Raw genomic sequence first — 16,092 nt, forward strand, 5'->3', positions numbered from 1 at the left:
AGATGTAAAGTAGAAGCATTGTGAAGATAAGAGAAATTTCAGAAAATGTAAATAAGTAGATTGGATTAGATTAGTAGATTAGATTTTTGAATAGCTAAAGGATCTCCATGTACATACATTTAATATTTGCCATATTTCTATGGAAAAAGTTTCCATTTTTATAGCCATTGGTTTATCCCATAATTCCTAGCAATTCCTAGGAAACTCACTAACTTGRTACATCCCTTGGACTGATGTCAGCTGACAAATGGTGTCACTCAGGGGTCTGTATTGGCACCAGTTCAATTTAATGTCTTCACCAATGATAGAGATGGAGGGCTTGAGTGCACCCCTAGTAAAATTGGAGATGGCACCAAGCTGAGKGGTGCAGTTGTCAATCCTGAAGGATGAGGTGCCATCCAGAARGACCCAGACAAGCTCGAGAAGTGGCACATGGGAACATCATGAGGTTTAATAAGAACAAGTGCTGCAACTTTGTCGGGGCAGCCCCCAATATCAATACAGKCTGGCGGATGAACAGGTTGAGAGCAGATCTGTGGGGAAGAGCTTGGGGGTGCTGGTGGATGGGAAGTCAAAGAAAAGCCTCCAGTGTGGGTTTGCAGCCCAGCAAGCCAATCGTGTCCTGGGCTGTGTCCAAAGCAATGTGAGCAGTAGGACAAGGGAGGGGATTCTGCTCCTCTAATCTGCTCTGGTGAGACCCCACCTGCAGCTCTGCATCCTCAGCACAGGAAAGATGAACCTGCTCGAGCAGGTCCAAGGAAGGGCCACAGAAATGGTCTGAAGCCTGGAACAGCTTTCCTGTGGAGACAGGCTCTGAGAGGCGGGTTGTCCAGCCTGGGGAAGAGTAGGCTCTGGAGACACCTTTTAGCAGCCTTTCAAGACTTAAAGGGGGCTTTTAAGGAAGATGGGGAAAGATATTTACAAGAGGATGCAGTGATTAGAAAAGTAGTAACAGTTTTACACTTAAAGAATGTAGATTCAGCCTATATATAGGAAAGAGGCGAGGGTAGAGAGGCACTGGGTGAAGGTGCTCCGAAAAGTTGTGGATGCCTCATCCTGGGAAGTGTCCAAGGCCAAGCTGGATGGGGTTCTGAGCAGCCTGGCCCGGTAAGAGGTGTCCCTGTCCATGGCAGAGTGTCTGGAAATAGGTGATCTATACGGTCCTTTCCAACCTAAATCATTTAATGATTTTCTGATTCCAAGACATACACACCAAAATGCAATTATAGAGCAGAACCATGCTTTTGTAATTGTTTCTTTGAAGCCTAAGTTCCACTGAGTTGCAAGGCAAGACCTGGTGTTTTTGTGCTACTTAAAGTAAAAATATTGTCTTATAAATGGGCACTGTATTGTGATTGCAGTTATGATAGTATCAGCATATTTCAGGGTATTTATGTTCTGTATTTTAGTAAGTTATTTTAGATTTATAATAGAGTCATTAGTCTGACAGATTGGCATTAGTGGCATTATTCTTGTACATATGAAAAATGGACACATGCTGGCTTTAAGTGCCTTAAACTTGTATGTCAATAATGTGACTTTTGAATAAGCTTGTATTAGCATATCTGGCACTTGAAACTCTTGAAACTTGAAACAATTGATGAACAATTGATATTAGCAAGTMTTCCCCTATTTCATCTGCTTCATTCACTCCTTGTGCAGGATTCAGAGTATCATGGGATGTGTGGTGAAAAAGAACCAAAACGATCTTCTTGTAGGTAGAAGAGCAAMTAGCCCTTTCTTTGTCTTGTAGCTCTTACAATGCAGAGATATTTCATTGGAGATTTCTTCTCAGCTCTATGATAAATGTTACATAGTATAAGCCAGCACCCACTTCCATGTTTATTCTGTATTAGCATCTTTTATTTCCAAGAACAAAAAAAAGTGCTATCCAAAGATATTCAACTATACCTGACAAAATAAGACAAAAAATTATTTTCATATTATTTTAAACAGCTAATGTTAACATATTTTAGGGCTTTTTATTTTAAATATTATTTTATTAAAAGAAGTGTTGTCAGAACAATTTATTTTTGAGGAAAGATTTAATTTCCACTATAATTTCTATTTTTAAAAAAAAACAAAACTAAATTGTGTTTAAATAGTTGAAACATTTTGTTTAAGTATTTTCAAAGGAAAATTTTGTCATGGCCTAAACAGCATAGGGTGCGAAAACTGGTTTGTACTTAGCTCTAATGACTACTTCGTAAAATGATAAATATTTTCCTTCCTTCTTCAGAACATGCATGAATGAACAATAACTTTAGAACTCAGATGTAGGACTCGTTAATCTGCAGAAAGTGCCTTCTGTCAAAACACGGCCGAGAGCTCATTGTGGAAATGGCATTCTTAATTGAGCAGCAATGGCAATTTWAAAAAAAAACACCCTGTTATTTCAAATTGACAGCCTTGTGTCTAAAGAGATGCATTTGAAATGGGCCATGACTGCTCTCTGCAGAACCGTATCTTGATGAGGATGCTGCTCTGATGCAGAGTGCCCCTCTGCATTTTGGAGTTGAACTGTGCCAATACAGTCAGACAAAACTCACCTTGAGGTATCATGGTCAGATATTCACAGGTCAGGAGATGTGAACAAAAGTGAGTAAGAAGGCATGGAATGGGATGAAAAGGTGTAACAGCATCACCAGTCTCCTAGGCCCTGAGAAATAGACTGGCTAGGCTGGGGACTTAGCTGTCTGTGCTGCAGGGACTGTGATTGTGTCCAGAGACCAACCTTTGTATCATTTCCAAGAGAAATAGTCTCCTTCAGAAGAGTTTTGTTGTTCTAGTAATTTGCCTTCTGCTGGTTTACATGGTTTGTGAGTGACATGTTCTGCCTTTTCTATGGCAGATGAGAACTGGGGAACAATTCTTCTGGCCACTGCCTACTCAGGTCAGCACAAAATTACCTGAAGAGCCATCAGGTGAAAATGACCATCAATTATTACTTGGAAGACTGAGATTTAGAGGGAGGGGTGAATTGATTGATTGATTGACAGAGACCCTTGGGAGTCAGTCCTGAAGGATGAACCAATCCAAGAAGGCTGGATGTGCTTTAAAAAGGAAATAGTTAAATATTCAGGAATGGGCTGCCCCCACAAAAAATTGTTAGGGAAAAAGACCAGCCCTGCTAAGAGGAGACGTTAGGTTTGATCTTAGGAAAAAAAGACAGAATCTTTCATTTCTGGAAGGAGGGACAGGTAACTTGGGAGGACTACCAGGATGTCACAAGGCCATGCAGGAAGAAGTTTAGCGTGGCCAAAGTCCTGCAAGAACCTGACTGGGCTCTACATTAAAAGACAATAAAAAAGTATCTACAAACATATTTGCAGTACAAGGACTGTGTCCATCATTTGTTGAATGAGGAGGGCAGTGTAGTGACAGGCAAGGAGGGCAAGGCAGAGGTGCCTGATGCCTTCTCTGTCTCAGTCACTGATATCAAGACCAGTTGTCCTCAGGAGAGCCTTGAGCAGAAGTTGGTGATTGCGAGGTGAGAGAAGCCCCCACAACCCAGGAGGTTGTTGGTGTCCTCCTGTGCCAGTGAGAGATGCACAGGAGTGTTGGTGCTGGTGGGATCCACCGCATGGGAATAAGGGTGGTGAAAGGACCAAACCACTCCCCATTGTCTGCCAGCAGTCCTGGTTAACTGGAGAAGTTCCAGCTAGCTAGAAATTAGCACATGGAACTCTCATCTGAAAGAAGGGTCAGAAGGATGATCTGGGGAACTAGAGACCTGCCAGTCTAACTTCAGCTCTGGACAARGTTATGGAAAGTATTATCCTGAGTGCCATCATGCACAGGGCAGCTGGAGGGTCGAGCCCAGCCGACATGGATTTAAGAAAGGCAGGTTGTGCTTGGACAACTTGATCACCTTCTATGAACAGCTTAGCACATGAAGGGAAGGCTGTGGATGCCATCTGTTGAGACTTCAGCAAAGCATTTGACACAGTCACTCAAAGCATCCTTTAGATAATCTGCTTGGATGAGTGCACTCTTCAGTGGATAAAAACCAGCTATTTTTCCAGGCCCAGAGAGGGGCTGTGAAGGAGCTAAATCCCATTGATGGCCAGTCGCTAGCGGCGTTCACCACAGCTCAGTTTTGGAACTGGCACTGTCGAATGCTTTCACTGATGATCTGGGCATGGGAATTGAGTGCAACCTCATTACAAGCTGGGTGAGAGTGCTGGTCTGCTCGAGGGTAGGAAGGCTCTGCAGAGGGACAGATTTGATCAGTGGGCTGAGGACAATTGCAGGGGGTCCAACAAGGTCAGGTTCTGCATCCTGCAGCAGCACTGTGCAGGCTTGGGTTGCTGTGGCTTGAGGCTTGTGGTGAGGTGGTTTGAGAGCTGTTTGGTGGAAGGGAGCTTGCTGTTTAACCATGAGCCAGCCAGGTGGCCAAGAAGGCCAATGGCACCCTGGCCTGTATCAAGGCCAGTGTGGCCAGCAGGAGCAGGGCAGTGGTCACACCCCTGTACTGGGCACTGCTGAGGCCACAGCTGCAGTCCGTGCTCAGTGCGGGTCCCTCACTGTAAAAAGGACACGGAGGGGCTGAGCGTGGCAGCCAAGGGCAGTGAGGCTCATAAGAGGAGCACACAATATCTCCCCAGGGGACARCTGGGGGTGCTCAGCCTYCAGAACAGGAGGCTCAGGGGGGACCTCATCGCTTTCKGCACTCCCTGAAAGGAGCTGTGGTGAGGTGGGGCCGCTCTCTGTGCTGTGCCTGCAGYGAGAGGACAAGAGGAGATGGCCTTAAGCTGGGGCAGGGGAGATTCAGATCAGATATCAGAAAAGGCTTTTTCACTGTCAGGGTGCTCATGCACCAGAATGGGCTGCCCTGGGAGGTGGTGGGGTCACCATCCATAGACATGTTCAAGAGACATCTGGATCTGGCATTGGGGGATGTGGTTTAGTGTTTTTGGGGTTACAGTGATAGTGCTGGGTGGATGATTGCATGTAAGATCTCTTAAAGGTCTCTCGCAACGTTGACAGTTCTATGATTCAATGACTTTTGGATTAGAAGAAGGTACAAAAAAGTAAAACTAATGGGCCAAAGCTTTAGCTGTTGAAAATTGGAAAACCTTCAGGAAAGCTATACCTGATTGAATCTGAGGGTTGGGTTTTGGGAATGGCAAAATGCTTGGGTTTTGCACCAATATGAAGAAAATGGAAGGGTTTAAATGCTGTGCTACTGTGTTTGTCTTTGGTATACTCATCTTGTTCCTCTTAATAGTGCTCATAACACTTTAGATAGACAAAATTTTTTGCTATAAAACCAAAATCTCTTAGTAACTGAGTAGTTTATATCACAGCAGTGATATAAACAGCAGTGCTTGCTGTGGTACCATGTAATTAGAGAGCTGCACACAAGGGTCCAGAGATGTGCCAAAAGTATTTTTTAAAGTTGTACCAAAAGGCAGTTAGTACACCATCAAAATAAGAGAAATAACAAGAGATATAAAAAAAGACAGTAAAATGCCAATCTTAGGCTTTTTGAAGGACATCAAAACCCACACTGTAAAGAGAAATGTGACAACTTTCTTTTTCTCCTAGGAAAATCAGAGCAGTGCAGAGTCTGCTCTTCACATAGAATGATAGAATGGTTTGGGTTGGAAGGGACCTTGAAAATCATCTTATTCCAACCCACCTGTCATGGGAAGGGGACCCTTTCACTAGACTAGGTTGCTCTGAGTCCCATCCAGCCTGGCCTTGAGCAATTCCAGGGATGGAGCATCCACAACTTCTCTGGGCACACTGTGCCAGCATTTCACCACCTTCGCAATAAAAACTTCTTCCTAATATCTAACACAAACATACTCTATTTCAGTTGGAAGCTATTCCCCCATGTCCTGCCACTACATCTTATCCTAAAAAGTACCTTCCCTTTCCTGCAGGCCCCCTTCCTGTACTGGAGGGCTGCAATTAGGCCATGAAACTTTCTCTTTTCCAGACTGAGCAAATCCAGTTCTTTGAGGCTTTCATCATAGGAGACTGGCTTCATCCCTCTAACCAATGTGGTGGCTCTCCTTCGGGCTAGCTCCAGCAGGTTGATGTCCTTCAAGTGCTCAAATTTCCTTCCCTTTTCCTACACTGCTGTAGTCACTCCATCATAGCAGATGACATGCTAGGGACAGAATATATTTATGGCGATTTTTCAATATTTGTGTAGCATAGTTCATTTTATTGCAGGATTCTCCATCAAGACAAATGATTTGGAGACAGGATATTTTGTAAGTATACAGACCCAAAGATATAGAAGGTGCATGTACAAGATGCTGGAAATTTCGTATCTTTTGTTGCATTCTTTGTACTCCCATCAATCAGTATTTCAATCTCTCTTAGTTTGGGCATACTGGCAGTCCTGGAGGCCACACTTGTCATCTTGGAAGCCAGCTGGGTATTAAATAACACTATAATTTGCCCACTATTATTGTTGAACTTCTTTTGAAGCGAGCTGTGCCTGACAATAGCTGAAGTCTGTTTTCAGTCAGTCTTCTAAGCCTCGCAAAATTCCTGGGTGACATTTCCTTTTATTGAGTTTTTAGTTCCTAGAGTCTGCAACCTTCCTGAACTGTTACTGAAAAATGTGATCAATCCACCTGAATCCTATTCATTAGCAACAAGCTCCAAGAGCTGTAATGCATCCTCGCTGTGCAGCACAGAAGTGCCTGTGGTACCGTACACCTAGCACTTTGGGAGCTGTAACTCCACACCTTGGATTAATAATTAACTCAGGCTCCTCTGCGACAATAATGCCTGGCCCCATCAAACTTTTATCAGTTCTTGCATCTGTAATTCAATTAATAAGCTTTCTCTAAAGCTTCTTTAAATTCACAGTTAGCTAGCGGGGCACACTTTGGCCTATCTTGTGATATAGATAATTTACCTGTAACACTTGATACCAGTGATTACAAAGCTTGGTTTTGTTGGTCTGCGTTGTTTTTGACACATCCTCGTGTTTGTGAAGTCTCATTAATTCCAAGTGGGCATGAATATGTATATATGAACTTCTGGTTTTTGTTGTGCTTTTAAAGTAGCTCTAAGACTACTTTCTATTGCTTGATCATTCCTCCGTTCTCACATTTTATTTGTAGCACAAAAGAAATGGAGGAAACGACAAAGTCTGACAGAACTTTKTCAGGGGTGTACAAAGAGAGGTCTTTCATTTAGATAGTTTAGACATCAAGGTAGAAACCTTAATTAAGTAATCTGTTGAACTATGTTTCAAGAAAAGAGCATGTGTCACAGAATAGGAAAGGACATGGCAAGTGTGGACCCTGACTGAATGATGCCAGGTTGATGCTGACATTTTCAGGCCATGAGGTTTAAGTAACTTACAAACCATAGAGGTCAAGGGTAACTAGTCAGTGGAGTAATTAGTCAGTGGGACTAATCTGTGCAGAGCTGATGGGGGAAGAAAAGCCAAGGAGAAGAATGAATACATGCTCTGGTGGCTCCAGCATCATGAGCAATATGAAAATGTTATTTAGAATGTTATTAGTAAAATCTACCAAATGTATGTTATGCCTGTAGAACATCAAAACTTGATTGCTTTTATTCCAACAGTGGAAGAAGATTTACACTAATGTTCCACAAAGTAGTAACTTCTTAAAAAAAAAGAATTTCYTCCAGTTGAATAACAGCAATAGAAAAACAATTTAGGTTAGAAAAGACCCTTATGATCATCAAGTCCAACCATTAGCACTGTCAAGTCCATCATGACATTCATGACCCTCATCATGACATTTACACATCTTTTCAAAACCTCCAGCCATGGTGATTCAACCATTTCTCGGGGCAGCCTGTTCCAGTGCTTGAAAACTTTTTGGTGATGAAATTTTTTCAAATACCCAATCTAAACCTCCCTTGACAGAAACCAAGGCTATTACTTCTTGTTCTGTTGCTTGTAGCTGGAAGGAGGCATTGATTACCTCTTCACTACAACCTGCTTTCAAGAATCAAACTCACTGAGAGCACCCTCAATCCTGTCCTCAGGCTCATCAGTAAAGCAGGGCTGTCCTCAGCACTGAGCCCTGGGGAACACCACTGTGGATTCTGGATGGAATTAACTCCATACACCACCACTCTGGGCCACTCTTGTGCTACTCTTTTATTATTTATATGGTGATTATTAACTATGTGATGATTTTGACTATGTTATTCGTGGCTGAAAACAAGTTTTCTACTTTGAATRTTTTGATTTCAGAATTTTTTCATGAACAAACCTGAACAATGTAGTGATAGAAATGGTAGTAGAATATTGTATACTGCTCTGGGAGATTGATAAGTGCGCAGTTTATTGAGTCTGCCTGCTTTTACAGCACTGTTCCATCACTGACTGCTGAATTTAGGACGAAGCTGCCATCTGCTGTCAGGACTGCCTTATATCKCTTGACAGTGCAACAAGATTTTAAATCCTGCAACTCGGATTTAAAGAGGACTCTTGGACACTGGTTTCCTGAAGCTGAATAAATCTGTTTTCTCTGCCTTACCTGGGAGGCTGAAATTTAAGTGTAGTTTTTAAAATTTTTTTCCTTTTTTTTTTAATTTTTTTTTTTTTTTTTTTTTTTTTTTTTTTTTTTTTTTTTGTGAATCAAAAGGAAAAGAATTATATGTGAGCAGTAAACTGTAAGATCTCTGGAAGACTCAGAGTGGCTTAGAAAATAAAGAACACTCAGTCAATGTCAATGTTAGCTAAATACAGAAAGATCAGACTTCAAAATCCAGAATACCAATGTGATCCAGAGGCACAGAATTGGAAATTAAGGATCTAGGCCCTTGAAAGGACACTGATTTGATCCTCAAGGAACACTTTTGAAATGAGTAGGCAGACTCTGTGGCTGTGGGGGTAGCTGGGTATTTTTTTCTTTTTAAGTCTGAAATTGTACTATAGAGAGAAAAAAAGACAGTGATTAGATTAGCATTCATAATTTCAAATTTTGGGAAAAGACRTTCTGAAAAACCCGAGGCGATCCGGAGAACTTGCACTAGCCCTGATGTTTCACCAGACGGGTTTAGGTGTGAGCACTTGGAACGAGAAAGTGCTGAGAGGTCTCTCAAACAGGCAAACCTCTCAAGCACTGAAAATTAAATTCAGTAACTCAATTTTTCACTTATTTGTGCTTGTTTGGATCCTCGGTACTGCAAGCTAAAGCAATTGTACTGGGYGTTTAAGTTTTGAAAGGCTTTGATTGATCTTCAAAATGAAGAGAACCCTAAGCATTTGCAGTTGCTAAAAACCCACAGTTACTTTTATAGATGTTGAGATTTTTAACTATGAGTGCAGAAAAGTTATGACATTGCTAATGGCCGCCTTCCCACATAATTTTAATTCTCCTTTATCTCAACTGCCCTGCTATACTGCCATTAACATCGCCAGATTTTGCAGTTTAACACTATCTTTTTCCTTCCTTGTATAAAATACATGAGCAGAAGATAAAAACATGTTAATGAATTCCACTTAGTAAACCTACCTGTAGCASTTGTGGAAAGACAAGAGGTGTGCATCACAATTAATATTTTCCCAATAGTCTACCTTTTCCCAAGTGCTTTGTGCAGCACCAAGCATAACATCCAGTGCTTTGCAGTTAACCAGGGTGATGACAAAACACTTTACAGTAATGTGCATGTACTGACAGCTAAGAATCCTGGGTCTRTTTGCCAGTGGTTTAGGACAACTGTTTAGAGAACTGTGTTTCAAGAGAGACATAATGGAAAATCATCAGTGGAAATTGGATTAAATGGAGGAAACACAAGTATGCACTTGATCTCATCTCCTTATTGTTTTAATCCATGGAGAGTATGCATTTTAAAAAGAGTCTAAAATCTTTCTTTCATATTCATATTATTTAACATACATTATTTAACATAAATAAACAAAATTTTAGMCTTTTGGGGAGCAGTAAAGCTGTATGTCAAAGAAATTACTCTGGGAATGGTAGAGCTAGAGAAGATAGATGCAAAAATTCCGAAGAGCTAAATTAAATGTAGTATTGAGAAGGGTAGACTCAAGAGAATCAAAGCTCCAGTGTATATGGATCTCCCCCAACCTGGGCACACCTCCTAAGCTATGAACACACAGGAGGATGGTTTGAATTTATCCAGAGCAAGATWAAGAGGTCAAATGTTGGTAAYCGAAATGATAATTCACTTTTATTCACTATTAAGGAAGAGAGCAAGGGAGAAATTCGAAAATTAGAGAAAAGCAAGGAATTACAGAATGCAAGAAATATAATCACCACCAAGAATCCACAGCATTGTGCAAAGATCCCTCTTTCTTCTCTTGGAATAACTGTGCATCACACAATGGGCAGTAGCTAGCTGCAAAAGTCACTGTGACCAAAAATATTTGATAGCATTGACTGGATGTAGGCAGATCTCAGATTACAAATATGTTTATATTAAAGCAGGTGACTGAAATTTCTTGTATTTTTGCATTGCATACACATTAAGTATGAATTCTTCTGCAAAATACAAAATCTCAGACCTTTCCTTTCCAGATTTTACTAAGGAAACAAGGTTTTACAAAACTCTACGAGAAGCTGGAACATAAAAAAGTTACATTAATATGATAGAGACAATATGAAATGTACTGTATCATCATCTATATCTCTCTTTTGCACTCATTTTCCAGGGAAGCTCAGATTTTTGTTGACAAGTTTGAAGGTGCTCTTGGAAAAGGAAAAGGAAAAAAATTCTATGCATACAAAGTGATGATGATGAAGGTAAATTGATTGTTTCACTAACTTCCTGTAAAGTTAATGGAAAGCTTTCTGGAGATTATTACCATGGGTACTTATCTTCCCCAATAGAATTCCTTGTCTTTCTTTCAGTTTTAAAAGTTTTATTTCCACTTCCCTAGCATCAAAATACTTCTAACAAAAGCTTATGTTTTGATTTTTAAAATTTGTCATCAAAACAAAAATCGTCTGTYTTACAAGGGTTTGCAAGAGTTTAATATTTTGTGAAAATTAATTTCTCTTGGTGTTGATTGGGTTATTAGTGTCGACTGAATCCACAGTTCAGTCTTTCCCCTGAGGAAGCCCACTGTGAAGGATGAAAAAGAGAAAGGAAAAGGAAAAGAAAGAGAAAAAGAAAAAGAAAAAAAAAGTAAAAGAAAAAAAAAACAAAAAGAGAAAGAAAGAAAGAAAGAGGAAAAGGTAAGAAGAAAAAGTAAAAAAAGATTGGCATGAAAGGCAGTGATTAGTTAATCATTCTTTTTGTGGAAGTAATAGGAACTTCACACAAAGCCACTGCAAGACATGTACAGAACAAACAAAAGGAGGTGGCTCCTCACAAGCAATTCCCCTGTGGACTCTGCCAATGGATATTGTGGAAAATTAAGGGGTTACATTAGCTCAAGGAGGGACTGAGCATCTGGGCACTGAGATGATGGTGTGGTTTTTGTATTTTCTTTTCTGTGACTCTTTTCAGAAATGGATGAAATTTCAAAGAGATTTTGAAAATTTTAAGACAGCCTGCATACCCTGGGAAATGAAAATTAAGGAGATTGAAAGTAAGTAAGACTAGGATCTAGTATCATGTTTGTGATGTCTGCCAATATGTTAAATTTCTTTAGAACATGTTCCTGTATTCAATGCGTGGTTTAAAATCAATAAGTATTTATTTTTTCATTAATATTTGTTGAGCTTGATATTATACCTAGTTGAAAAATTTCTTCAGAAAGCATAATTTTACAGAAAAAAATCCTCATTATACAAGTAGCAGTTCTCAGTGCTTCTCCTGCAGCCTCTTATCTGTACACAGGTCAGAGGGTGGAGTGTGTGGGGTCAAATCTAGCGATGGGACTGCCTGCAGAGMGAGCACATGAGCAGAAAAGCAAGGGAAAGAAAGGGTGCAAATATATGCAGATAACTGATTTCTTTTGTTTCTTGTGAAAAAGTCTGGTGAGCACTCTGATAGTGGCACTGACAAGTGTTTTATCACCTTGGGAAAGCTTTCCCCACTGGCTAATTCTGCACTGCTTCCTATTAAAACCGGGCTGGCTCTGGCTTAGCATGCCAAGAATGCTTAAAATCCATGTCAGACAGAAAAAGTACAGAAAGAATTGAAACATACTTCTAGCTATTACTTAATAATATTGAGGATAAAAGAGGATATTTAATAAGTATCACAGCTTTTATATGACCCTGAATACTCTATTGAACTAATACTCTTATATTTTTGTTTCTTTTTTCTCAGCCAGCTCAATGCATACTAGTAAGCAATATGCAAAAACATTCTTAGAATTATGGAAATAAAAATAAATAAAAATTAAAATTAATTAAATATAGAAATTATATTTTGAAATTAATTAACATTTAACTCAATTAAATGTGTAATTAAAAGCTTCTCCTGATTTTATTTATTTTAAATAAATGTTGTGCATCTTTAGATAAAATAAGATCAAAGGACTAACTTGTCTGCTCTTTTATCACATCTCATGTTTTCACAGGTCATTTTGGCTCATCAGTAGCATCTTATTTCATATTCTTGCGTTGGATGTATGGAGTAAACATGATTCTCTTTGGTCTGACCTTTGGTCTAATAATGTTGCCGGAGGTGGGAATCTTTTAAATTTTCTTTGATAATTGCCATGTGAATTTCTGTCTTTGCAATGAGATTTCACAGGACTGGGGCTTTAAACAAGTTTTTAGTCTCTCTATGCTCCATTTGAAAGTGTTAAACTGTACTAAGGCTGTAAAGATGTCCTTCATGGATTTCTACAGAGAGAAATCTTGAGACAGACATGACAGAAAAATATAAAATATACCTGGCATTGTCTTCTGTTTTCTATATCTGGAATGACACAGATGTGGAGTGTGGGTTTGCTTGTTTGTTTGTTTTTGGTGGTTCTGGGTGGAACTAAATAGAGAACTGAGATTAAGGAGAAGCAAGGTGGAAAGGTGGAGTACCTTGACTAAGTGTCTGGAAAGACCCCCTTGGGGAGATATACTGTGCCTGAGCAAGCATCTTGCCAGCAGCAGGGGAACAGTCAGATTCCCAATACTTATTCCTTGCCATCTTCCTATAAATTACGATTGAAATATCCCATAATGCAAGAAATCCATAATGCAAGAAAAATGAACATTTTGGTCTTTGTCAGGTGAAACCTACTCATTAGAGACATATGGACAGACTTGTGTGTTGTGTTTGAATGTAAGAGGCACAGCCTGGCAATCCATTGGTACTATTGTGGAACTTTAAATTTAGAACATACCACTGAATGCACATGCTGAACACAGCTTCCGTCTGTGATGTGAGGAGTGGTGAAAGGAGTTGTAGAAGTAGGTMATTTTCACTAAGGAGTTTAGGACCATAAAACAAGTCTCTCCAAGAAGAGATAGATCACTCTCCCTTTATTTCCTTTGTTGCTATTTTGCTTTAAAATATAAATCACTCTCATTTTTGGTTTCAGGCTTTGATGGGCAAGCCATATGGCTCTTTGCCTAGAAAAACTGTCCCAAGGGCTGAAGAAGCAACTGCTATGAATTTTGCTACTCTCTGGGATTTTAGTGTAAGTGCATAATATTGGAATGCTGCATATCCGCATGACTTCATTATTTGATGTTCAGTTATTTAATGTGAAGCATTTTGGGAGATAATTTGCAATAGAATTAATCTACATATTCTTTTCACAAACTATTCTTGTCACAAACTGTCTTCATAAACTTTTCACAAAATTAAATATAGATATTTAATTCAGACAAAACTCATAATGAAGCTCAATATTCACAAGCACATCTTAGTGTATGCAGCAATCYAAAGACACATGGGGAAATATCTCAAAGCTGGTTTGCCATTCCAGGGTACTGGATTTCCATTTCTTATGTGTGAATTCAGTCTTCTGCTTTTATATGATTAAGATTCTGAATACTAAAATGCAGCATGAATTAGGAAAAAAAAATATAAGAAAATAAATTAAAAATAACAGTGAGTTCCATACTTTTTGTCCCTTTCCTTACATACAATGCCAGTCAAGGATTCTCCTTGGATAGAAAAAGGACAGGAAGATCTTTCTAAAAAGCTGTGTGCGTAACATTTTGCAGTGACTTCTTCATGGAATGACAATGCATCTAGTACATAAGAAGTTGTATACTTGAGTGACAGTAAGAATAAATCTAGATGGAACTGGGAAGTTAGATTATGATAATGAAATTTTAAAGTAAGAAACAAAACCAGCAGGAAAATAGTGGAGAATAAAAGGAATTACAGTAACTTGGAGAGTTTGTAAAGAATTTAGACACTAGAAGAGCTTTATACAGACAATCAGAACAAAGTTTGTAAAATAAATGTATTTGAGAAAAGATGGATGGAAAGACAGGAGCAGTTTATAATAACTATCAGAAACAGAACCTGACAGGTCTGAGGAAGAAAGTGTAATAAATAACAAAGGAGCAGTTAACACAAGGAGCAAATGCAAACATAGTAAACATAGAATAAGACAATGAAAGAGATGGATTCCCTGAAATATTGAGGGAAATTTTTTTCTTGAGGCATGTCAGATTGACAAATAGTCCCTGAAGACAATGACATCTTTGTTTAAACAGCACAGGAGATAGTACCTATATCTATATATATAATAGAAGGAACACTTGTATATTACAAGGTAAGTTAGAAATAAATGATCACACATCACCAAGCACTATTTTATTCTAAACTAAAGCTCAACAAAAACCAAAGAATGCCAAGCCTCAGATAAGAACTTGGAAAATGCTGCTGACTGTCTCAAAACACAGTCCAGCTAAGATAAGCCACCATAASAGAAGCACAGATAAGCACAACAGGAAGGAGTTAATTCCAGGCCCAACAGAGGTGAAGGCTTGGTTAGCAACTGAATAAAAATTCCCACTGTGGCAAGTGTGAGAAAAGAAGCATTTAAACACATGCCAAACCAAGTTATGGAACACTGTGGATACCTGAAACTTGGAGAGTGTAAAGGTGATGGCCCAGAAGAATATCTTGGAACCCAACCAGTGAGAAGATTGGGGTGAAGGAAGACTGGCAGGATGCCACAGGAATCCATGTGGTGGTTTCTGCTTCATTTCTTTCTGCTTAATTTCTCTCTCTTGCTCTATCTCTCTATCTCTTACATGGCCCCCCTTCCCATTTCTCTCTGTCTCTCTGTCTCTCTCCCCCCTTTACATTTACTGTAATAAAATCTTTACTCTTGACTTTGGGGTTGGTCTCCTGTGGTCACCTTGCTTGGGCAGAGGCATCTCTTCACAAAAGGATCAAAACACCCCACAACTGTCCAAGGAAGCAAGCAAGGAAAAATGAGCTCAGATGGTCTATTGTGCTTTTTTTTTTTTAATGCTTGAAATTGTATTCACATTACTGACATGGCAAAGGCAAACATACTTGGATTTTGGTATATTCTGCTTGGAATTCAGTTTTAWCACATGTTTTTCAGATTATAATCCAAACATAACATATCCGACTCTCAAGGTTTACTACAGTAACACATTTGATCAGCAGGCTTTTATCTTAGACTTTATCTTTTRTCTTTTCTGAAAGGAGTAAAAGAGATCTTCCATGCATACCTACTTTTACAGAGATGAAGTTATTTCTTACCTTGTGATTAAATGTTGTGGTTGTTACATACTTGATGATACACAGTGAAGGAATTATCTCTGACTTGCAGAACACAGAGCCAAAAAAGGTATTTTAATAATTTTGAGGACTCAAAGCCCCCAAAAAGGTTCTCCAGAGAACCTCTCTCCAAAGAGACTTTCCCAGAGAGCCAAAAGGCTCTTCACAGCTGCACTAGGCTGTACTGAAACCTGGGCTAAAATGGAATTACAGGATGCCTTAGTCACTAAAAAGATGCAATGCATGTACTATTCAATTTGAATTGATGTAGATATTTTCCCAGAAATGAACCAGAAATATGAGCTAGTAGAATACTTGCCTTATTAGAGATAAACTTATTTTTATCTATTATGTATAGGCACACATCTCAAAGCTAGTCAGAGATGAAGAAAAATGAACTATGTTGATCAAGATATTTTGAATAATATTTATGTTTACCACATATCAGTATTTGATTTCCAGGTCAGAATTGTGAATTAAGTTTCTCAAGTAACATTGTGACTC

The 16,092-nt window shown here is 39.2% G+C and overlaps 1 protein-coding gene across 1 annotated transcript in view; it reads left to right on the forward strand.

The window, feature by feature from the left end:
- TMC1 (transmembrane channel like 1) overlaps positions 1 to 16,092 on the forward strand; it is a 48,321-nt gene that overhangs the window by 14,946 nt on the left and 17,283 nt on the right. The window contains exons 5-8 of the mRNA XM_057372112.1: positions 10,631 to 10,721; positions 11,431 to 11,512; positions 12,452 to 12,558; positions 13,415 to 13,513. Coding sequence (XP_057228095.1) covers positions 10,631 to 10,721; positions 11,431 to 11,512; positions 12,452 to 12,558; positions 13,415 to 13,513 — 379 coding nt within the window. The remainder of the gene's footprint in view (positions 1 to 10,630; positions 10,722 to 11,430; positions 11,513 to 12,451; positions 12,559 to 13,414; positions 13,514 to 16,092) is intronic.

Source organism: Malurus melanocephalus, unplaced genomic scaffold (assembly GCF_030028575.1).
Source record: "Malurus melanocephalus ecotype Western Australia unplaced genomic scaffold, MMel_1.1 scaffold_7, whole genome shotgun sequence".
NCBI classification, from domain to species: domain Eukaryota; kingdom Metazoa; phylum Chordata; class Aves; order Passeriformes; family Maluridae; genus Malurus; species Malurus melanocephalus.